This window comes from Marmota marmota, unplaced genomic scaffold (genome assembly GCF_001458135.2).
Source record: "Marmota marmota marmota unplaced genomic scaffold, marMar, whole genome shotgun sequence".
NCBI lineage: Eukaryota > Metazoa > Chordata > Mammalia > Rodentia > Sciuridae > Marmota > Marmota marmota.
Window position 1 is genome coordinate 6,111,157 of NW_025999900.1, and position 23,782 is coordinate 6,134,938.

The 23,782-nt window shown below is 34.6% G+C and overlaps 2 protein-coding genes across 20 annotated transcripts in view; both read left to right on the forward strand.

The window, feature by feature from the left end:
* Gphn (gephyrin) overlaps window positions 1-23,782 on the forward strand; it is a 625,252-nt gene that overhangs the window by 553,991 nt on the left and 47,479 nt on the right. For all 19 annotated transcript variants that reach the window (XR_007345755.1, XM_048798536.1, XM_048798535.1 and 16 more), the window contains 4 exons: window positions 2,639-2,758; window positions 4,324-4,382; window positions 5,568-5,721; window positions 21,215-21,336. Coding sequence is in view for 18 of the 19 variants with exons in the window: in XM_048798536.1 (XP_048654493.1) it covers window positions 2,639-2,758; window positions 4,324-4,382; window positions 5,568-5,721; window positions 21,215-21,336 (455 nt within the window). In the remaining variant the exon portion in view is untranslated. The remainder of the gene's footprint in view (window positions 1-2,638; window positions 2,759-4,323; window positions 4,383-5,567; window positions 5,722-21,214; window positions 21,337-23,782) is intronic.
* LOC107146210 (proline-rich protein 13-like) lies at window positions 21,343-23,676 on the forward strand. Its single transcript, XM_048798542.1, has one exon. It carries the CDS (start codon window positions 22,724-22,726, stop codon window positions 23,141-23,143), a length of 420 nt encoding a protein of 139 aa, XP_048654499.1. The 5' UTR covers window positions 21,343-22,723; the 3' UTR covers window positions 23,144-23,676.

The window sequence follows — 23,782 nt, forward strand, 5'->3', positions numbered from 1 at the left end:
AAGCCAATCAGGATACCAGCTGATCTTTCAACACAGACTCTGAAAGCTAGAAGATCCTGGAATAACATATTTCAAACACTGAAAGAAAATGGGTTCCAACCAAGAATTGTGTATCCAGAGAAGTTAAGCTTCAGGATGGAAGATGAAATTAAAACCTTCCACGATAAACAAAAGTTAAAAGAATTCGCAGCTAGAAAACCATCTCTTCAAAACATCCTCGGCAAAACATTACAGGAAGAGGAAATGGAAAATAACAATGAAAACCAACAGTGGGAGGTAGGACAGTAAAGGGGGGGGAAATAATCAAAGAGGCTAACAAAGTTCAGTTTCAGCAGCAACTACCCTGAAATCCACTTAAGAATTCAATTTCCACAAAGAGTTTCTTTAGGCCTATTTTAAATGCCATTTTTCCAAAACCTCAGAAGATAATTTGGCAGTAATCCCTCTTCCAAAAAAAACACATATTATATGAAAATTTTAAATGCTTTTTCATCAAAAAAAAAATACTGTACCACAAAATAGTTATGTATAGTGGATTAAGAGATGCCCCAAACAATATGTGGTATCTGGAATTGAAGAACATAATTTTTAAAAAACGATGGGCCCTCAACTTTTCATTTTAAATTCTATGCATTATTTTGGTGGAAAATTACATTAAAATGTAATAATTCTGAATAATCCTAGAATGTCTTTTGTTCATATAAAGAATAAGAAGATCTAAGTTACATAACTTAATGCCAGATCTGATCCCAAGCAGCTCTTTCTCCAAGAGTGTGAGAGAAAAACAGGGAGAAAAATGGAGTTGTAAGCCAAGAAACCAGGCACATACTTCATGCAATTGTGATAATAAGATATTGAGTATTCATTCAATCTAGAAATATTTGATTATCTATTATGTGCTAGACACTTATAAGCCTTGGGATGATAAAGCAATATGTCTGGAAAAGGGTAGGTTAAAGAAGATTAATGCAGGAACTATTTCCAAAATATGGATAAGGATAAGGGAACCCAGCAAAGGGAAGTAAGCACCTTGGTGTTAACAGCAGTAAGGTTCTTTTACCACCTCGAGATCTGAAAGAGTAAAGTGAAATTGTGGTACCTGAACTTCCAGAGATTCATAGCTATGGAACAGGACCTCCCAAAGGGGCTGTGTCTCTCACTGAGTAGAGGTGCCCTAATCATTACCAAACTGTAGCCCAGCAAGAAAAGTACAAAGGAAATGAAAACTCTGCTTGTCTCTCTCTTCTACCCTCTAATCTCTTGTTAGCCTCTCCCATTGGCTGAATCTAGACAGATGCCAAAGTGATGTGAACCTGGTTAAAACAACCCATCAAGTTCAGCCCTTTAGACCACAGCAGAAGTTATAAGATGATGTGATCAGAAGAGGCAAACAGAAAGTGAAAGAAATCTCTGCCTTTATAGATTTTATGTTCTAAAATATATAATACATTTAATACTATACCTAGCATAAACAATGAGTTCAATAAACACTAGTAATTCGTGGCATAGTTTATGACAATAATATTATAAAGAGGTTTTTAAAGCTTTTCTAACAAATAAATATCTAATTTTACTTTGATTGTACTTTCAGTGGTGAGGTGGGGTATTTTTCTTTAACCAATCCCTAAGTTGTGTGTGTGTGAGTGAGAGAGACAGAGAGAGAGAGGGAGAAGGAGAGATTTGTGTATGTGTTAAAAACACATTACATTAAAAGTCCTGTTTAACCATTTTTAAGCATATAGTTCAATAGTGATAAGTATATTCTTGTTATAATGACTTAACATTTTAAATACTTATTAAACAGATGTCTTTAAAAAGATATCTTTTAAATTAATATTGTCTGAGGATTTTCTTTTAGGGGAAATTTGAAGCATTCATTTTTCCAAATCTGACCTAAATCACAGCCTCAGACAAGTGATTTTCCTAAAGTCTGATCAAGTCTATCAGATGAATCATACAGAAATATACTTTTCTTCATGCAGTGAGAAGTTAGCAGGGCAGGTCCTATCTCTTATACCAACCAAATGAGAACTCTTATTTTTAAATTTAAAAAATAATGTTTAATACAGATCATTACAAACACTGGGTCATTTTTAAATGATGTTATTACTTTTGTCAGATGTTTAGTATTAATTAAGTGAACTAATATATTTTAGAAAGTTTTCTAGACCAATAATTAAAATGCTTTTCTGACTTGCCTTTATTTAGCCAGGAAGTTTAGATAATAAAGTACTGCATTTGTCAAACATGAAAAGTTTATGACATTACAAAAGTGCTAGGATTTCAGAATTGTTCATATCATATGGCCTACTTTTTTTTCTTACAGATTGTCAAATCACTTACATTAAGAAGGTTCACATTATTGAATGAGAAACAATAGTGGTAAATATGACAGTTCTTCAAGAGGAGAACAGGGTGCAAAGAAAGATATCTAATAGTTTTTACCTTAAAGTATCTATAAAGTCAGCTTGGGTGTGAGCATACCTATTTGTAGGTAAGATCTATTACATTTGGCCCAAAATGAATAACACTATAAGACTTTTTTTCATGGTTTGTATCTGAAAATGTTACATTCCCTGCATATTTTCCTTTGCAACAGCAAGATAATCAACAGTCTATTTCATATTTGTATTTCCAGCCAACTCAGACAGTAATGCCAGGACAAGTTATGAGAGTTACAACAGGTGCTCCAATCCCCTGCGGTGCTGATGCAGTAGTGCAAGTGGAAGATACTGAACTTATCAGGGAATCAGATGATGTACGTAACCACCAGGTCTTATCATGTTACTGTTCCTAAGGCAATATAAGAAGTCACACCCATTTTCTGCAATGTTGATGAGGTTAATCTAGTTTGAGGGGTTATGTAATGTTTGGGTCTCCAATAAATAAGAAATTGCTTTAACATTCAAAAATCAATCTTTTGTCATAGGAGGGTTCTTTTATGCTATTGTTATAGCTAAATTTGAAACATGAGTAACTGAAGAAGATTCACGTACAAACAAGGAAAAGAAAATGACTTATGATAAAAATAGTGATTTTTAACAGTTGACGTGCCTTGCAGCTGAGAAGGGTGTCATTGAAACCAGCTTTTGTAAAATGTGAGTGATGGAGTTCATGAAATCAGAATTTAATAAGGAAGAATTCAACTAGGAACCCTTGGGCAAGTTCTTGAATATTACACTAAGCCAAACATTTCAACCAAATGACCCTTTCTCCTTTGATTTTCTTCAGTTCAGGAAAAAGTTATACTATCAAAAAGATAGCCTAGAAATATTGAATATATATTAGTTTCAAATCCCCCCCACTCATTTTCTCAAATGAAGGATGCTTGGATTTTTTGTGTTCTAAGCAGGCCTTTTTCTCACTGAAATTAGTGGCAATTATTGAAGCCAAATTATCAGCCACTAATACAGGTAGGGAAGATTCAAGTGAGGTTTTAATGACTGGCAATCTTACTTGTTTTGTGAAGAAGTTTAAGATATCTTATTTTTTAAGCAGAGGTTAAAAATAGATATATATTCTCCTAGATTGGTGAGATAGTAAAATTCAGTCTTGATGAGAGCCACTTTTCTGGAGATTTTCTTTTTAATCACCTTCCTACATGCACAGCTTATAAAATTCAACTCCTGGCGTACACATCACAGTGCCTGCTGTTAAAGCTGTCCACACAGGGATTTATTTGCATCAGGGAAGCCAGCAGACCATTGAAACCCAGGACACATGCATCCTTAGACTGACAGATGACAGGACATAGTTTCAATATCACGATATTATTCACAGCCAATAAATATAAAATCAATGATCACTATTAGTTTATAGAAATCTACTCTCAGGCAAACTTTAAGTCCTTCACTGAAATTTCTGCAGATGTTTGGGAACCTCAACATGGTTTGAATTGGCGATTCATGGGAACTGAAGAGGGAGAGATTTCCTTTATGCATCTTCATTTTACGTATTAGGGTAGGCATATATCATATACATACACATATATGTATGTATATGCATATATATATACACATATTTACATATTCACTCCTTGAAAATGCTACTCACAAGTAAGATTGAATATTTGAATTGATATATTTTTAGAAGCATGAAAATTATAGAGAATGTTTATTTATTTATTGACACCAAACTACTAAATTTTTAGGAAACTATATTAGAAATTCATAGTATTTTCAAAGAGTTAGCAGATTGTTTTGTGTTTCTCTGTAATTATACATATTCTGGGTCTATCTGATGACAAAAGTCAGAGAAACTTAATTCTACTGAAATTTTGTTAGATTGTTCTATTTGAAATTATAAGACCTGCTTTTATTATAGGGTACTGAAGAACTTGAAGTGCGAATTCTGGTGCAGGCTCGACCAGGCCAAGATATCAGGTAAATTCATTATATACAGAATATATAGCCAACTTTCATTTCTACACGATCATAAACTCAGGAGAGCATATAACTATTACATATCCATAGCTATAGCAATTAGCCATAATTGCTATAGCTATGGATTTATAATAGTTTGCTTTCAAGCTTTAACAAGAAGCAAAATGAATTGTCTGAATTCTATATCCAACATCTTCCCTGCCTACTTTTTAATGAAGATGATAAAGGTGAATGAAATAATCAAAACCAACATGAGAAGGTAAAGTCATCATAAGCATACATAATCCACAGTTAATTCTACCCCTAGATAATCCATAAATATTCAACCCCACCCCTGGGTTATCTAGAAATTTGTAGTAACACAGATAATCCCAGACCTGGGTATTCACATAATTGTCTGATAGCACATCCTCCACTAACTACCCTTAAAAATGAAATAATCAAGGGCTGGGGTTGTGGCTCAGCGGTAGAGCGCTCGCCTAGCATGTGTGAGGCCCTGGGTTAGATTCTCAGCACCACATAAAAATAAATAAATAAATAAATAATTGTATCCAACTACAACTAAAAAATAAAATATTTTAAAAAATGAAATAATCAAAACAGGCACAGTGGCACATGCCTATAACTCCAGCAACTTGGGAGGTTGAGGCAGGAAGATCACAAGTTCAAGGCCACCCTCAGCAACTTAGCAAGACCCTCGGCAACTTAACTGAGACCTCTGTCACTTCAGATCAAGACCAACTTAAGTGGTCCTAATGGAAATTACTTCTATCACTATAACCTCTTTGTGTAGTCTCATCACAAAGTTAAACAGCTATCTAGCTCTATTAATGCCATTAGATATTTTTATATAAATCTTTGCCTTATACCAGAGAAAGTTTGCAATTGACATTTTTAACAATAATATATTACAAAGCTATCTGTAAAATAATTTTCATAAATGAAGTAAAATTTCTGTTTAGCAGAAATAGATAAAAATCTTATTTCTGTCTTCTGTTGTTTGTCTAACTTTTAAAATTAAAAAAGCATACAGTTTTTAGAATCTGTTCATTGTTTTTTTCCTGCCTCATTTCTGGATATTTTGTCCCCTAAGATTCTTTCTTCTTTGACACTAAAGTTTCCCTCTGAGCTGAGAAAATTTTATTCTTAGTCATACTACTTATGGATCTGTTTTTGATTTTTCAGACCCATCGGCCATGATATTAAAAGAGGGGAATGCGTTTTGGCCAAAGGAACCCACATGGGCCCTTCAGAGATTGGTCTTCTAGCAACTGTAGGTGTCACAGAAGTTGAAGTTAATAAATTTCCAGTGGTTGCAGTCATGTCAACAGGAAATGAGGTAAAAAAAAATTATTTATATATATATATATATATATATATATATATGTGTGTGTGTGTGTGTGTGTGTGTGTGTGTGTGTGTATTATATATATATAATATATTTATTTTATTTATATAGATATTTTTTATATTATGGGAGGGTTTTCAAGGCCATTTCTGACACCTGTTCTGTGTTATAAATAGAACACTGTAGATCATGTTTCTTACCAGTGACATCACATTCTAGTAAGAGGGAAATAAGAAGTTGGCCTTAGGATAATTTGGGTAAAGAAAAGAAGAAAGCACTAGTAATTACAGGTTAAGAAATATTTCGTTCCATTTATTAGAATGAAATATTGCAACCAATGGCATTTCCACATACTCAGTACACATAAACAAAGAATGTTAGCTGCAAGCTATAGATACCAAACTGTGCATACTCAGTACTTAGTCTATTAAGACAACGACTTGTGTCTATCCTTTTGCTGAAATGATAGGCCACCTCTGTGTGGGAAATAAATCAATGAATTAGAATACTGTGGCTAACCGGTTTTCTTATTAAAGTTCCATGTAATCTTTGATCACCAATAGGAGTTTGATTATACTGTTTATTTGTTTTTCTCTATTGATAGCATCTCTAGTGGCATGCTCCTCATAATGGACCAAAATTTTAAAATCGCTAACTTTATTCTGAAAGTAGCCCTTTATTAGAATTATTTTTAAATTTTTGAAGTCGTGGGAATGAAAATTTTTCAGGTCTCTCTATGACCCTTATAGTTCTTTGGTTAGGGCAAAAGAAAGAATACAATCTTTGGTTTTACTAATGGAGACCTAAATCAACATTCCAAATTTGATTATTCCCCAAATAGTTGCACTAGTTATTCCCTAAAACTATTGATTGATCCAAAATAAACATTGTTTTCATTTTAATCTGTATAGTTTTGATTTTGATCTCTAAAACCAACTAGCACTATATTTAACATAACATATATTTAACAGAAAGAAATTTGCTTCTAAATTCTGCAATCTCTGGTTCCATATGCTCGACATTTCTCCCCCAGTCTTATTCAAAATTAGCTATTGTTATGACTCTCCATGACCACGTAGTTTAGTTCAATAAATGTTTACTGGGTACTTTTATACCAGGAACTACACTGGAAATTGGTGATTAAAGAGATAAATAAAGCATAGTGTAGTCTCTTCTGAATGCTTGAGATCCTCAGATACCCAGAAAACAATAACAGGAAAAAAAATTTATTTATTTTTGGGGAGACCAAAAACGTTTTGCACTTATCTATTAATGTGATAAGACTACATAATTTTGCTAGTCACAGTGCAAGCTCCCTTTAAGTATTGGTCCTGATTTCCCTTGATATGTATGATCTACTTCTCAAATCCAATGTGATATATTGGTGAGCAGGACAATTGCTTAAGGCAACATAAGAACATTGTACAAGTTGTCTAAGTAACCAGGTATCATGGCACAACATCTGTAATTTCAGCTATTCAGGAGTTTGAGGCAGGAGGATCACAAGTTCAAGGCCAGCCTCTACAACTTAGTGAGATGTTGGCTCAAGATTTAAAAAAAAAAAAAAAAAAAAAATTAGGAATGTACCTTAGAGGTGTAACCCTCTTTGTTTCAAAAGCTAAGGGGAAAAAGCTGTGCATTTTTGGAACCTGCCCAATATACTGTAAATGTATAACCTTGTTAAGAATGAAGAATTATTTCAAAATTAGGGAAATAAACTTATCAATTCTAATACAGAGTATCCTATTTAGATAGTTATTGATTTCAGCAAACTATACATATTAAAAGAGCAATTGTAACAAAAACAGCATGGTATTGGCACCAAAATAGACCTGTAGACCAATGGTACAGGATAGAGAACACAGAGACTAACCCACATAACTTCAGATATCTTATATTAGACAAAGGTGCCAAAAACATACATTGGAGAAAAGATAGCCTCTTCAACAAATGGTGCTGGGAAAACTGGAAATCAACATGTAATAAAATGAAATTAAACCTCTATCTTTCACCATGCACAAAACTCAACTCAAAGTGGATCAAGGATCTAGGAATTAAACCAGAGACCTTGTGATGTGGACATGTATTCCCAATCTCACACATTTGTTCAATGAATATATATCAAGAATCTATTACATGCCAGAATGTCCACAAAGGAATTCTCTAATTGAACATTCAGCTGGAGGACTAGGGAGTTAGCATCAAGACCTCAATGGTAGACCCCATGCACAGGATTTGTGAGGGTTTGATCCCCAGCACTGAAAAAATCAATCTGACTGACAAGATGTAAATAAATTACATATATTTTTAAATTTTTTATTCTAATTTGTTATATATGACAGAATGCATTACAATTCATATTACACATAGAGCACAATTTTTTATATCTCTGGTTGTGTACAAAGTATATTTACACCATTACTGTCTTCAAACATGTACTTTGGTAATGATGTCCATCTTATTCCACCATCATTTCTAACCCCATGCCCCCTCCCATCCCCTCCCACCCCTTTACCCTATCTGGAGTTCGTCTATTCCTCCCATGCTTCACCTCCCTACCCCACTATGAATCAGCCTCCTTATATCAGAGAAAACATTTGACATTTGGTTTTTTTGAGATTGGCTAACTTCACTTAGCATTATCTTCTCCAACTCCATCCATTTACCTACAAATGCCATAATTTTATTCTCTTTTATTGCTTAGTAATATTCCATTGTGTACATGTACCACATTTTTTAATCCATTCATCTACTGAAGGGCATCTGGTTGGTTCCACAATTTAGCTATTGTGAATTGTGCTGCTATAAACATAGATGTGGCTGTGCTCCTGTAGAATGCTGTTTTTAAGTCCTTTGGGTATTGACCGAGGAGAGGTATAGCTGGGCCAAATGGTGGTTCCATTCCCAGTTTTCCAAGGAATCTTCATACTGCTTTCCATATTGGTTGCATCAATTTGCAGTCCTAAGAGCAACCTATGAGTATGTCTTTTTCCCTACGTCCTTGCCAACACTTACTGTTCTTTGTATTCTTTATTTTTTGATATTTATTTTTTAGAAGTAGTTGGACACAATACCTTTATTTAATTATTTTTACGTGGCACTGAGGAGTGAACCCAGGGCCTCGCACATGCTAGACGAGCGCTATACCACTGAACCACAATCCCAGCCCTCTTTGTATTCTTAATAGCTGCCATTCGACTGTAGTTAGATGATATCTTAGAGTAGTTTTGATATGCATTTCTCTGATTGCTAGCGATGATGAACATTTTTTCATATATTTGTTGATTGATTGTATATCCTCTTCTGAGAAGTGTCTGTTCAGTTGCTTGGCCCATTTATTGATTGGGTTATTTGTTTGGGGGAGTTCTTTATATACCCTAGAGATTAGGGTATATAAAGGCTTTTTTGAATTCTTTATATACCCTAGAGATTAGTGCTCTATCTGATGTGTGAGGGGTAAAAATTTGCTCCCAAGATGTAGGCTCTCTATTCACCTCACTGATTATTTATTTTGCTGAGAAGAAATTTTTTAGTTTGAGTCCATCTCATTTATTAATTCTTGATTTTAATTCTTGTGTTATAGGACTCTTATTAAGGAAGTTGGGGCCTAATCTGACATGATAGAGATTTGGGCCTACATTTTCTTCGATTAGGCACAAGGTTTCTGGTTTAATTCCTAGGTCCTTGATCCACTTTGAGTTGAATTTTGTGCATGGTGAGAGATAGGAGTTTAATTTCATTTTGTTGCATATGGATTTCCAGGTTTCACAGCACCATTTGTTGAAGAGGCTATCTTTTCTCCAATATAAGTTTTTGGCACCTTTGTCTAATATAACACAATTGTAATTTTGTGGGTTAGTCTCTGTGTCCTCTTTTCTGTACCACTGGTCTACAGGTCTATTTTGGTGCCAATACCATGATGTTTTTGTTACTATTGCTCTGCATTATAGTTTAAGGTCTGGTATAGTGGTGCCACCTGCTTTACTCTTCTTGCTAAGGATTGCTTTAGCTATTCTGGGTCTCTTATTTTTCCAGATGAATTTCATGATTGCTTTTTCTATTTCTGTGAGGAATGCCATTTGGATTTTGATTGGAATTGCATTAAATCTGTATAGTGCTTTTGGTAGTATGTTTATTTTGATAATATTAATTCCGCCTATCCAAGAGCAAGGTAGATCTTTCCATCATCTAAGGTCTTCTTTGATTTCTTTCATTAGGGTTCTGTAGTTTTCATTGTATAGGTCTTTCACCTTTTTCATTAAGTTGATTCCCAAGGTGTTTTTTGGCTTTTTGGTTTTGTTTTGTTTTTTTTGTTTTGTTTTGTTTTGTGTTCTTGTTGTTGTTTTGTTTTTTTAGGCTCTTGTAAATGGGGTAGTTTACCTCATTTCTCTGTCAGAGGATTTGTCACTGATTAGAAATGCCTTTGATTTATGGGTGTTGATTTTATAAATCCTGCTACTTTGCCTAATTCATTTACTAGTTCTAGAAGTTTTCTGGTAGAACTTTTTGGGTCTTCTAGGTATAGAATCATATCATCATCAAATGGTGTTAATTGGAGTTCTTTTCCTATCTGTATCTCTTTAATTTCTTTCATCTGTCTAATTGCTCTGGCCAGTGTTTCAAGAACTATGTTAAATGGAAGTGGTGAAAGAGGGTATCCTTGACTTGTCCCAGTTTTTAGAGGGAATGCCTTCAATTTTTCTTCATTTAGAATAATGTTGGCCTGAGGTTTAGCATAGATAGCCTTTACAATGCCTAGATATGTTCCTGTTATCCTTAGATTTTCTAGTATTTTGAACATGACAGGGTGCTGTATTTTGTCAAGTGCTTTTTCTGCGTCTATTGAGATGATCATATGATTCTTATCTTTAAGTCTGTTGATGTGATGAATTACATTTATTGGTTTCCATATGTTGGACCAATCTTGCATCCCTGGGATGAACCCATTTGATCATTTTGCGCTCTCTTTTTGATATGTTTTTATATTTGATTTGCCAGTATTTTATTGAGAATTTTTACATCTATGTTCATTAGAGATATTGGTCTAATGTTTTCTTTCTTTGTTGTGTCTTTACCTGGTTTTGGAATCAGGATGATATTGGCCTCATAAAATGAGTTTGGAAATGCTCCCTCTTTTTCTATTTCACAAAATAATTTCACAAAATAATTTCCAGAGTATTGGTATTAGTTCTTCGTTGTAGGTCTTGTAGAACTCAACTGTGTATCCATCTGGTCCTGGGCTTTTCTTGGTTGCTAGGCTTCTGTTGGCATCTTCTATTTCCTTACTTGAAATTGATCTGTTTAAATTGTATATATCATCCTGATTCAATTTGGGCAACTCATATGCCTCTAGAAATTTGTCAATCTCTTCAATATTCTCTATTTTATTGGAGTACAAGTTTTCAAAATAATTTTTAATTATCTTCTGCATTTCTGTTGTGATATTACCTTTTTCATCATATATATTAGTAATTTGAGTTTTCTCTCTCCTCTCTTCATAATTGTAGCTAAGGGTCTGTCAATTTCATTTATTTCTTCAAAGAACCAGCTTTTTGTTTTGTCAGTTTTTTAATTGTTTATTTTGTTTTGATTTCATTGATTTCTGCTCTGAGTTTAATTATTTCCTGTTTTCTACTGCTTTAGGTATTGATTTGTTCTTCTTTTTCTAGGGCTTTGAGATGTAATGTTAGGTCATTCCTTTGTTGATTTTTTCGTCTTTTAAGGAATGAACTCCATGCAATGAACTTTCCTCTTTGTACTGCCTTCATAATGTCCCAAAGATTTCGATATGTTGTGTCAGTGTTCTCATTTGCCCCTAAGAATTTTTTAATCTCCTCCTTGATGTCTTTTGCAACCCATTGTTCATTCAGTAGCAAATTATTTAGTCTCCAGGTATTGGAGTAATTTTTATTTTTTATTTTGTCATTGATTTTTAATTTCATTCCATTATGATCTGATAAAATGCAATGTAGTATCTCTACTTTTTTGTATTTTCTAAGAGTTGTTTCATGGCATATTATATGGTCTATTTTAGAGAAGGGTCCATGTGCTGCTGAAAAAAAGTTTATTCACTTGTTGAAGGATGAAATATTCTATATCTGCCAGTTAAGTCTAAGTTATTGATTATATTATTGAGTTCTGTAGTCTGTTTGTTCAGCTTTTGTTTGGAAGATCTATCCATTGGTGATACAAGTGTGTTGAAGTCACCCAAGATTATTGGGTTGTGGTCAATTTGACTCTTGAACTTGAGAAGAATTTGTTTGATGAACATAGATGCTCCATTGTTTTGGGCATATATATTTATAATTGTTATGTCTTATTGGTGTATGGTTGAGCAGTATGAAATGTTCTTCTTTATCCCTTTTGATTAACTTTAGCTTGAAATCTACTTTATTTGATACAAGGATGGAAACCCCTGCTTGCTTCCACAGTCCAGTCCATGTGAGTGGTGTGATTTTTTCCCAACCTTTTACATTCAGTCTGTGTGTGTCTTTTCCTATCAGATGAGTCTCCTGGAGGAAGCATATTGTTGGTTCTTTTTTTTTTTTAATCCAGTCAACTAACTTATATCTTTTGATGCATGAGTTTAGGCCACTAACATTCAGGGTTATGATTGAGACATGATTTGTATTCCTAGCCATTTTTATTTATTTTTGTTATTTAACTTGACTTGGTTTCTCCTTTGTTTAGTTTTTACTTTAGTGTAATACCTCCCTCTGCTGATTTTCATTGTTGTTTTTCATTTCCTATTTATGGAATATTTTGCCAAGGATGTTTTGTAGTGCCATGGATTGGCTGACTGGCAGATAGCAGTGAGTAAAGTTAAAGAGGAAAAAAATAATGAAATTGATGTTTGAGAAAAATAACCTCAGTAACTCTGCATCACTGAGGTATTGTACAGTCATGTCAAAATTTCATACAAAGACTCCCTGCAGAACGTATTAATTAGTTTTTTTAAGCATCTATTAAATTTTCAGAAAGGAAGGGCAGAACTTTGACTCAATCTCAGTAGTATCTCTAAAAGGAAAATTACAACAGGTATGTATACCATTTAGGTTATGGTAGTTGGTCATAAGGAAATTAAAGCTCGGGAAGATCTGGATGAGGCTTGGTCAGAATTTATAATCTGGAAAAGTTACTAGAATAGTCAGTTTTATCTGTATAACATGTTGATCTATGTGAAGTTACTATTAAATCAAATTGTTCATGCTTTTCCTTCTAGAACATATGGTCTGAAGGAGCTAGTATTAAAACAATTAAAGCTAAGATGGTTTGCATTCCATGTCATGATATGGTGCAATTTGTCTGTTTTGAAAGTTAAGTATAGTTTTGCAAGTTGTTAATTTCTGTTTCATTTTCAGTTCCCCCACTTCTGGTCACTTTTCATGCCAAATTATACTGTTATCTTTTGGAGATTCGAGTCAATCAAGATTGACTTGTATTACTTTTTATAAACTGTGATTGTATTTTAGGTATTCTGTGGTTACTTTTATCTCTACAAGCACCATGCCTTCATATTCTCTTTACTGCATGATAATTTATTGTACCTATATGGCTCAACAACAGATAAGGCTGTATAGACTACACATTTGACCATTGCCATATGAACACAAAGTAAAACAAGATTATCACTAAAGTTTGCAAATATCTTAGCATCCCTCCTTTTATAAGGAGAAAGGAGCTAATTTTTGTATTATTTACTAGCCACCCAAGAAACTCAAATACAGATGGAGCTTAAAAGACATCTTAACGGTTTTATTATTCTGCATTTGGGAAAAGTAAAATCCAGAAGAGTTGTCAGAGGCAAGATAGTAACATATCATAAATAAAGACAAAAAACACTTACAGAGGTTGGGGATATAACTTGGTGGTCAGGAGCTTACCTAGCATACACAAGGCCCTGGGTTTGACCCTCAGTACTATTTTTAAAAAAGAACAATATTTTTTAAAACGAGCAAAAAGTAACTGTATTAGAAATTTATATTTAAAATAGTTCAAGAGCATCTCAAAAACCAAGAGAATTAACAGACTGTGTTTGGCTATAAAAGGGACCTTTGTTATTTGGGCACAAAATACCTTGACTATTTTTGACAAAACAAATCAAATTTCAGTAACAATTTGCAGAATTTATAAGGCTTTTTTTTTCTTATGAATAAATACATCATGTAACTGTTTTGTTAATAATTTTAACACATTGTCTTAGTTCATTTATGCTATTTTAATAAAATATAAATTAAGTAGTTTATAAACAACAGAAATTTGTTTCTCACAGTTCTGGATGCTAAAAATTCCAAGATCAGAGCACTTTCTCACTGCATCTTCACATGGTAGAGGGGCAAGCAAGCTTCCATGGGCCTATTTTAAAGGAACTCTGACAGAATTCAGTCACCTTCTCAAAAACGCTTGCCTTCTATTTCCATCACTCCAGGGTTAGGATTTCAACATTTGCATTTGGGGGGACACAGATATTCAGATCATGACACATATATTGTTCTTTTTTTTTTTAATATTTATTTTTTAGGTGTAGATGGTCACAACACAATGCCTTTATTTTTATGTGGTGCTGAGGATCGAACCCGGGTCCCGCCCATGCTAGGCGAGCGCTCTACCGCTGAGCCACAATCCCAGCCCCCATATATTGTTCTTAATGTAAATGTATTTTACATAATTGTGTTAGTCTGCTTTGCAATGCTGTTACCAAAATACACAACAAAAACAACAGAAAGGAGAGCAAGGTTTATTTTGGCTCATGGTTTCATAGGTTTAGTCCATTGTCCACTAAGTCCATTGCTGTGGGCCCAAGGTGGGAAGAACATCATGGCAGAAAGGCATGGAACAATTCTGTTCACTTCATAGCATTCAGGAAGCAGAAGGGTAAAGGAGGGGTCACAGGGAAGATGAATACTGCCAGGACATATCCCCAGTTACCCACCTCCTATACCCATGCCCCGCCTGTTTACATTTACCATCCAGTTAGTCCATTCAAATTAGGATGGAATGATTAGGTTACAGTTCTCATAGTCCAATCATTTCACCTGAATATTTATACATTAGCACAGGAGCTTTAGGGGGATACCTCATATCCAAACTATAACAGTGGTTATTATTCCCCAGAAAATAAATGTCATTTCCCTTCAGAACTTTTTATGTTTGTTGTATAATGCCCCCACAGATTTATTCTTTATTATTTTTCTTCATATTCTGGCACAATCACATAATTTTTACTTAAAAAATTATTCTTTTTTATAGGTAAACATAAAACCTATTAGTTATCTCAAATAAGCATTCTTCTACCTTTATATATCCTTTTAAACCTGTTAGTGATGATTACTTTATAATATATTAAGAAGAGCTCTGGAACATTAAACATTATATTGTCCACATATCCAAGAGTATTATCATTTTCTCTAATCAATGTTAATTTAAGGTCTTAGAGTTAACTAAGGATCTGACTAAAATTTAAATTCATAAAAAAATCTTATGATTTTAGAAGCATTTTAAGAATTCATCATAGGCTAGATATGTAACTCTGTGTAACTCATGGTAGAGCACTCATCTAGCATTCATAAGGCCCTAGATTCACTGCCAAAAAAAAAATTCTTTTCAGAGTCATTCCATATCATTATTCAATTTAGATAAACATAAATTTTGCTATTTTCTAGCAAAACCACTAAAGGAATTTAAATTATTCAAATTAGGATTTTTGTGTGGAAAATAAACCCAAGGCTTTCATAATTAGAATATTCTTCTAATATAATTTTCTTACGTGGTCACAAAGTTAGGAAGAAAACAATTTTTAAACCAAAACTATTAATCTGTCTAAAGAATCATTGATGGTGCATGCCTGTAATACCAGCAACTCAGGAGGCTAAGGCAGAAGAATCACAACTTTAGGGCCAGCCGGGGCAACTTAGCAAGACCCTGCCTCAAAAATAAAATAAAAAGATCTAGAGATGTGGCTCAGTAGTAGAGCTCCCCTGGGTTCAGTCCCCACTACCCAGCCTCAAAAAGGAAAAAATCAAAATAAGTTTTAAAATAATAAATAATCAAAAAATCATCAAATCATCTTAATAGAAACATTATATACATTTGTCTAATATAATTTGTAAATCTATATTTATAAAACAAATTCTCTTTTTCTCTCTGGGTGTTTGTTGCAGTGCAAGGCTCAAACCCAGGGCCTCATGCATGCTAGAGAAGTGCTACTTCTGAGCAATTCCACAGCTCTCTATAAACCAAAATTTTTGACACTCCTTAAATCATATCTAAAATCTCTGAATGTTCCTCTTTATCTTATAACCAAGTAACTTAGGCAATTGTCATGGTTCTCAGTTAAAACTTTTTTTCCCAGAGTGTAACCAAAAGCTATTTGGAATAATAATGTGCTCCATCAGACTTTATAATGTGACTTTTTGTGTGTGTGTTTGTGTGTGTGTGTGTGTGTGTGTGTGTGTGAGAGAGAGAGAGAGAGAGAGAGAGAGAGATATCAATTTTCAGGAAAAGGGAGAAAGAAAAGTGAGTATGTAAAGAGTTATTGACCACTCTAAAAAGTTTAATCATCCTCCCTTTGCAAAAAGAGGAAAAGTGTTAGATGCAGGCAAACCCATTTCAATACATGAAAAAAGAGAAAGTGACCAACCAGTTCAGATACTGTCTTTAGGCCCTTGCTGTCAAGCCTGTGGGATTAAATCTCTGAATAACAGAAATTAAGGAGGAAGCCTGTTGTGTCCGCCGAAAACTAAAAAAATAAAAATAAACATTAAAAAAAATTTTCTCTCTTTCTCTCTCTCTCTCTCTCTCTCTCTCTCTCTCTCTCTCTCTGTATTAGCTAACACTACAACCATAAGACAAATTCTTCAAGAGGGTTTAACAAAAGAACTTTTACTTTTTCAGTAGAATTTCATTTTCAAGTTTATATAATAATTTTTAAAAGTGCTAATCATAAAATACCCAGAATAATATCCCCCTTTTGCTCTGAAAGTACTTTTAAGTGAATAGTTATATAATCATGCGTCAAAACTACTCCAAAATGGCCACTGTAATTTCAAGTTTTCCTTAATGCAGTTATGCATTTTAGAAAGATAAATGCAAGAAAGAAAAAACAGAAGCCAAAGTCATTCCAGGATGGTAACACAAGTTTATGATGAATCTATCAATGTATTAGCTAACACTAAAACCATTGAATGTTAACCGTAAAAATTAACAGGCCAGGATTGGTAAGAGAAGCTCTTTCCCAAAGCTGTCTCTCAAACATGGACAAAATTTTTAAATTCTTGTAGACACAGTGTAGCCATTTTATATAGGATTGTTAGTATCAAATCAATGCTTTAGCAGATCTCCACCAATGAAAATCAAAAATAGTACAAATCTAACCAAATAACCAAAAAGTCCTGAGAATCTTATTCTTACAACCAATAAAATAAATATCACCTAGCTTTCAAAGCTCAACAAAAAGAATCATAACTCAAGATAAGCTCTAGACTTACTCCTTCATCATAAACAAAGATCCCCCAAGCAGAGTCTCAGAGAATTCAGTGAAGTGCAATGTAACCAATATGAGAATACCAATGGCGAGGGTTCTTGCATAAGTCTTAGTAAGACCTTCATAACTATCCTAGTCCTAATACAAAGACCACCAGAAACCTGATGATCAAAGCAAGCTGAATATATTAAAGTTTCTGAGCAAGAGAGGATATCACCTTGTCAGTGTAAGAGAAGAACCTACCCTTCTGAATTTTTAGCTGGGACCCCCCCATAACAGGAGTCAGATTAATAAGAGAAAAACAAATTTATTACCATGTATACCTCATGTATATATACATGGCCAATACCCAAGGTAAAGTGAGTAATTCTCAAAGACATGGTTATAAGTCTGGCTTGTACTGCCTCTTTAACATTGAACAATTATCTTAAACTTTTAGTGACAAGACAGCAGATATATGGGAAACTAATGATAGATAAAAGCTAATAAAGTTTGTTCTGTAGATACCTCTAGTTCCATCTTCAGACCAATAAGTTTGTCCTTCCTTGTGGAGAGGAAAGGAGGGACACATTTGGAAATTTATGTCCTATTTTTTTGTAAATAAGGGGAAAGCAGAGAGCTGTTCTTGTATCTGTTTCTTCTCAAATGCTGTCAGCTCAAATATCATCCTTATACCAAATTGGTATATTTTGGAGTGACATATTCCACTGCCCTTCAACAAATCTTCAGTAATGTCTCAAAATGAGGAAGTTACAGAAAGGTACTTAAACATTTTGAGAACTAGGGTTGATTATGGGCTGGTTTTAAGGCATAAGATAATAAGTAAGGTCCATGCCGAATTAGAATTTGTAAAGTAAGTGACTTGCTGGAACAATTAGTCTTATCTTTGGAGCACTTAAGGCCATGTGAAGTTACTCTTAATCAATTTGTTCTTGGTTGTATGTCAGAGGATATAGATCTGAACAAACTTAAAAAATTTTAAAAATTTTAACTTAAGATAATTTGAGTTACATGTCATAGTTTGGTACAAACATCTGTTATGCAAGTAACAGTATGGTTTTGCAAGTTGATGTCTGATTTATTTCTCAAAAGGAAAGCATTTGTAAGTAAGGCAGCCAATTATAAGGCTTTCACAAAAATTCATACATAATATAATGAATGCTTGGAACAGGGGACTTAGGCTGTTACTGTGGAATTTGGAGGAATGAAAAATGTAGGGATAAGGAGGAAATAGATTAGAATCTTAATAATCAAGGCCTTTGGGAAGAAAGTAGACTATAAAGAGAGGAAAGGGTTCAAAATTGAATATTTGAAAGCTGGGAAGGTAATGGCACCAGTTACAATGCCAAAAAAAAGAAGGAAATTGAAATTTAATATGTTGTAGATAGAAAATGGAGATGTTGAGGGGTTTTTGTTTTTGTTTTCTTTTTCTTTCTCTTTTGTATTTTAACTATAATAAATGTTAGGTATCATTTCCAAAATGACTAGAAGTATAAGAGAAAATAAGTTTTAGTTATAAACAGGAAAGTTGTGAGTTTTTCCTAGTATAGTTAGCTTTAGAATCTTCTATTTAATTCTTTGTGTTTTCTTTAAAAATAACTTAAAATATACTGTAAATTCCACACCCTCATTTAACCAACTATTATTAGGTGAACTTTTCAGACATATAACTCATCCTCTAATGATCTCTAATTCTTCTGTTATTTCTGGAACTGCAGCAAAATGAGAAATGAATATGAATGCAAAGAAAACACCCCAATATCGAGAGAATCTTACTTAATTGGTAATAAGTACCCTGCTGTGAGGGAAAGGAAAAAAATGTAACCATACAAGTTAAAGAGATACAAGCCTTGACTTTTTAAAATTAGAGTGACTTCAATAATATGTTAACTAAGATCAGAAAATTAATCTATATTAGCGTAGCAACTTTTCAAGCACTGCCTACCCATGACCAAGGATGAAAGTGGGTTGCAGTGTCACAAAGCATGTGATTAAGTTAAATCAACATAGTTTTTAAAGGGGAGAATTTCAGGTGATTCTACCCGAGATACTCATAGTTTTTCTTTAATCTATATAAGGGGACAGGTGACTACAAAGCTACTTTTGCAACATAAAGCCAGAAGTCTGACCCCATAGTATCACTGAGTCAGAATAAAGATGAAAGGGGCTTGCAGTTACTGTTTTAAGAGAACTGATATATGAAGCCCTAGGTATTGGCCGTATGACTATCTTAAGCTTCTGGGGTGTGTAGGCTTGCCTTCGACCTCCTAAATAAATATTTCAGATTTTCTCACTTCAAAGAAGTACTTTTTAGGCTGGAGATGCAGCTTAACAGTAGAGTACATGCTTAGGTAAGGCCCTGGGTTTAATTCTCCACATCACAAAAAGAAAAACAATACTTTTTTTAAACCTTGTGACATTTCTGAAATTAAAGTGTCTCTTTTAATTGGTTGTTTTTAGTTATATACAACACTAGGATACACCCTGATATTATCACAAAAGCATGGAACACAACCTGCTCCAATTCAGTCCCCAGCACTCCCTCATCTGCCACTGCTCCATCCCATTCCCCTTCCTCCATCCATTGATTGATCTCTCTTCAATCTATTTACATTTTTAAAATACATACTTTTAAAAAAAATTACTGTCCTTTGGATACACCTGATTCTGGGACCCACCATGCCACATCCACTCTTGCACATATGAAAATTTGGTCAAATTCATTCCACTGTTCTTCCCTTTTCCTGTCCCTTTTTCATCCTCCTCATTCCCCTTTGCCTACTCTACTGATCTTTACTCTATTTTGATAAAATTCCCTCTCCCCTTTCTCTCCCTTTCTCTCCCCGCCTCTCTCCCCCTTTTTTAACCCTACCACTCTTTATTTTGATGTACCTTCCGCATATCAGAGAAAACATTCTACCTTTCTGAAGTCAAAGTGTATTTTATACCTAATGTTAAAGTTATATTTTGTGTGTGTCTCTGCGTTAAGGACTCCCTTTCTTAAGTATTTTATAATCTAATAGTCTATGTTCACATTGTAAACTAATTCCATGTGTATGTACATCTAAGAATAACAGTATAAGAACAACTAGGAAGAAAATAGAGCCCTTTCAACATCATATATCATAAAGAAGGAAAAAGAAACACATTTATTGTATATTTATCTGCAAAAAAACTGAGTACTCATTATCTCAGTGCTAAGACGTACCATGAAGATAGTTGTTATAATTATTTTACAAATGAGAAAATTAAGAAAAAAGAGTTTGGGTCTGAATCCAAAGCTCCTCCTATTATACGCTCTATCTTATTGGAACTTCATACCATAGAATAGCATTTTCTGATTTTCTCCAAGACATACTAATAATAGATATTAAATATCTAAAGATCAACTAAATTCAGAGTAACAGAATTATGAATGTGAGCTAAGTATTACTTAAGTTTGTCTCAGAGACGAGACATCTGCCTCCTTTAGAAAGGTCTAATTTCTTTATTACTGTTGATCCCACTTCAGAAAAAAGAAAAAAATTTTGAAAAAAATGATCATTCTCTTCAAACTTTTGAATATAATGTCACACATTCAGATGTTCTCATTGAGAGATATGTTGGAAAATAATTTTGGGAGGACAAAAGATCATTGTTTTTTGTTTTTGGACCAATTACTAGGAAGGCCCAGTATCTCCAAAACATTATTGTCAAATTGTAGCCAAAGATGGTGTGATATTTGATCTGCTGTTCAACACAGTGGAAATCTCTGTTGTTGCAGTTGTTGTTGTTGTTGTTGTTTTAAATTCTTTAAGAACATTTTCTCATTCTCCTTTACTTGAATATTTTTCCAAAGATCCTTTGAACGTATGATGCCAGATACTGTTATAGGTGTTAGGAGTGCCGAACTATGCTTAGTACATCTGGGGCACTTGTTTTGTTTGGTTCTGTTTATTTTTCCATTAGAAATAGGCAACATTATTCTAAGAAAATAATTAGTGGTGTTTTTTTGGCTTTTAGCTGCTAAATCCTGAAGATGACCTCTTACCAGGAAAGATTCGAGACAGCAATCGTTCAACCCTCCTAGCAACAATTCAGGAACATGGTTACCCCACAATCAACTTGGGAATTGTTGGAGACAAGTAAGTATTGTATTTTATTTTGAAAAGTTGTTATTGTTACTACAAATTTAACTTTAAAACACTAACTAGTTGGAATTGCTGCCAAAGAGAAAAATCTAATACCATAATTTTTCACTGATCACATTCTTCAGAGGCTAAAGAATTATAGAGGTGTTTATGTACTTTGAGAATAGACATTTTCTTGGAATGTTATTGTAATATTTTACTTTGCTATGGATGTATTAAGTGTACAGAGATTTTTTTTTTATAGTGTTTGCTTTATGCCAGGACCTGCCAACTGATCCAAGGCAGCTATAAAGTTTCATCTTACTGGTTCTTGCCATCACTCCAGAAAGTGGCTCAGAGTAGCAGGAATGAGTTTTTTAGAAAGAATAGGAAAAGTAAAAAGGGGATACTCCCAAGAGAGTAGATTCTTTCAGAGAAAAGAAGGATTGCATGCTCTTTCTTCTCTCCAATTTTATTGGGAATCCCAAGTAAGTTTCCAGAGTCTCACCCAGATCCATTCTCTGACTTTTGACTGACAATGGGATTGCATCAGAGTTTCAAGCCCCCACTGTCCATGGCAAAGATCCAAGACAACTCTGGGTCACATTAGCCCATGCATACAGGTTCTAACTGGAACCTATTCTGACAAATTTTTATAGTTAAGGGGAATTATCCTTTTGTCCCTGAATTCTGGAATCTAGTCTGTATAGAGTCACAAAAGTCCCCCTCTTCAGGATAACTTATCAGCATTTCAGAGCTGCATTTCTCCTGCAGACAAATGTGTGGTAGCCCATGCCTGTGATCTCAGCAATTTAGCAAGGCCGTAGCATCATATTGAGACCCTGTCTCAAAAATAAAAAAGGGCTGGAGATGTAGCTTAGTAGTAAAGCACCACTGGGTTCAATCTCCATTACCATAAATAAGCAAGCAAGCGTGAAGGAGTCAACACAGAAGGTCCACTTTATAGAATTATTCCTTTAACTTCATGTTCCCACTACTCGTGACTGTCTGTTACCTATCAGAACTACTAATGATAGTGTTATTCCTATTTACACTTTCACTGGTTTCAAGAAATACACGAAAAACACAGGTGAGAAGAGTAAAAGAGATGGTCAAATTTTTCATTATTAATTTTTTTAAAATTTAAGTATAATAGCTTTGTAGGATTTTTATATTGAGTTTTGAATCCTTGAGTAACACAAGTTTCTCCCAACTCCACCTACTGAAAATACAAACGGAAGCAGAGTGACTATAATTGCCCATATTTAAGAGTATATTATAACGGATAATAGAGGCGGGTACCAAAGCATGGTATGGGAGTAACCAGGAAGTGAGAGCTGAGACTGGAGGAGGATGGATCAAGCCCAGGCGACTGTGGGAAGGCTTGGGGAAACACCTGAATATGTGGAATCCCAGTGCCGGGCACCCAGGGCCAAATCCACATCCCCCCAACTTGGAGTACCCTGGAGGTTCCAATCCTCGGTATCCACCATATCCACCACCTGTCAATCCAGCTTTTCCTCCTGGTCCCTGTCCCCCAGGTCTTCCCCAGGGGATGCCATGTCTTCCTCCAAATGTTTCCCCTTATCCTGTTCCACAACCAGGATATCCAGGACATCAACCCTCAGGTCACTATCCTCCTCCATACCCACCACCTGCCCCTGGTATGCCTCCTGTGAACCCCATGGCTCCTGGCATGGTAGGCCCAGGAATGATAATGGACAAGAAGATTCGGAAGAAAATGAAGGAAGATCATAAAAAGATGCACAAACACCACAAGCATGGCAAGCATTCCTCCTCTTCCAGCCGTGACTCTGACTGAATACAGGGCCTGGACCCTCCCCTCAAGTCTCACCAGTTCTGCTGTCCCATCAAGCTCCAGCTGCCGTGTTGTACTGGGAGAATTTAGCCCTTGTGCCCCTCCATCCTGTCCCCACCTGAGCCTTACCCTGCTGTTCAGTCCTGACTAGCTAGGGAAAATGGGAAGAGAATTGCAATGGGCTAGCAAAGGCAGCCTTCTCACTGCTTAATAGATTTTATAGCTGAAAAGTTTAGCAGGGAAGCTGCTTTTTTGAAGATGGTGAGACCTCTGAGCTAAATGCTGAAGACAAGTATAAATTCTGTAAAATGTGATCTTTTAAAATTTCATTTTAAAAGGTGGGTTTGTGGAAATTTCACTATGATGAAAAACCTGTACATTTTTGTAATGATGGCACACTGGGGTGATTTAGTGGCGAATATATTTCCCAGCAGTCCTTTTATTGATTGTACTAACAGCAAGGCTGCTGGGAAGTAGAGTCCACTTGGCTGATGATCTCTGACTGCCCTTTTGTAAGCTAATCTCTACTCCTTAACTCAATATGCTATCTCAGGTCCTACTCTCATTCTTCAACTCTGGGTCCAAATAAAACTATTTCTCCTGAAAAAAAAAAAAGAGTATATTATCCCCACCTACCAAATT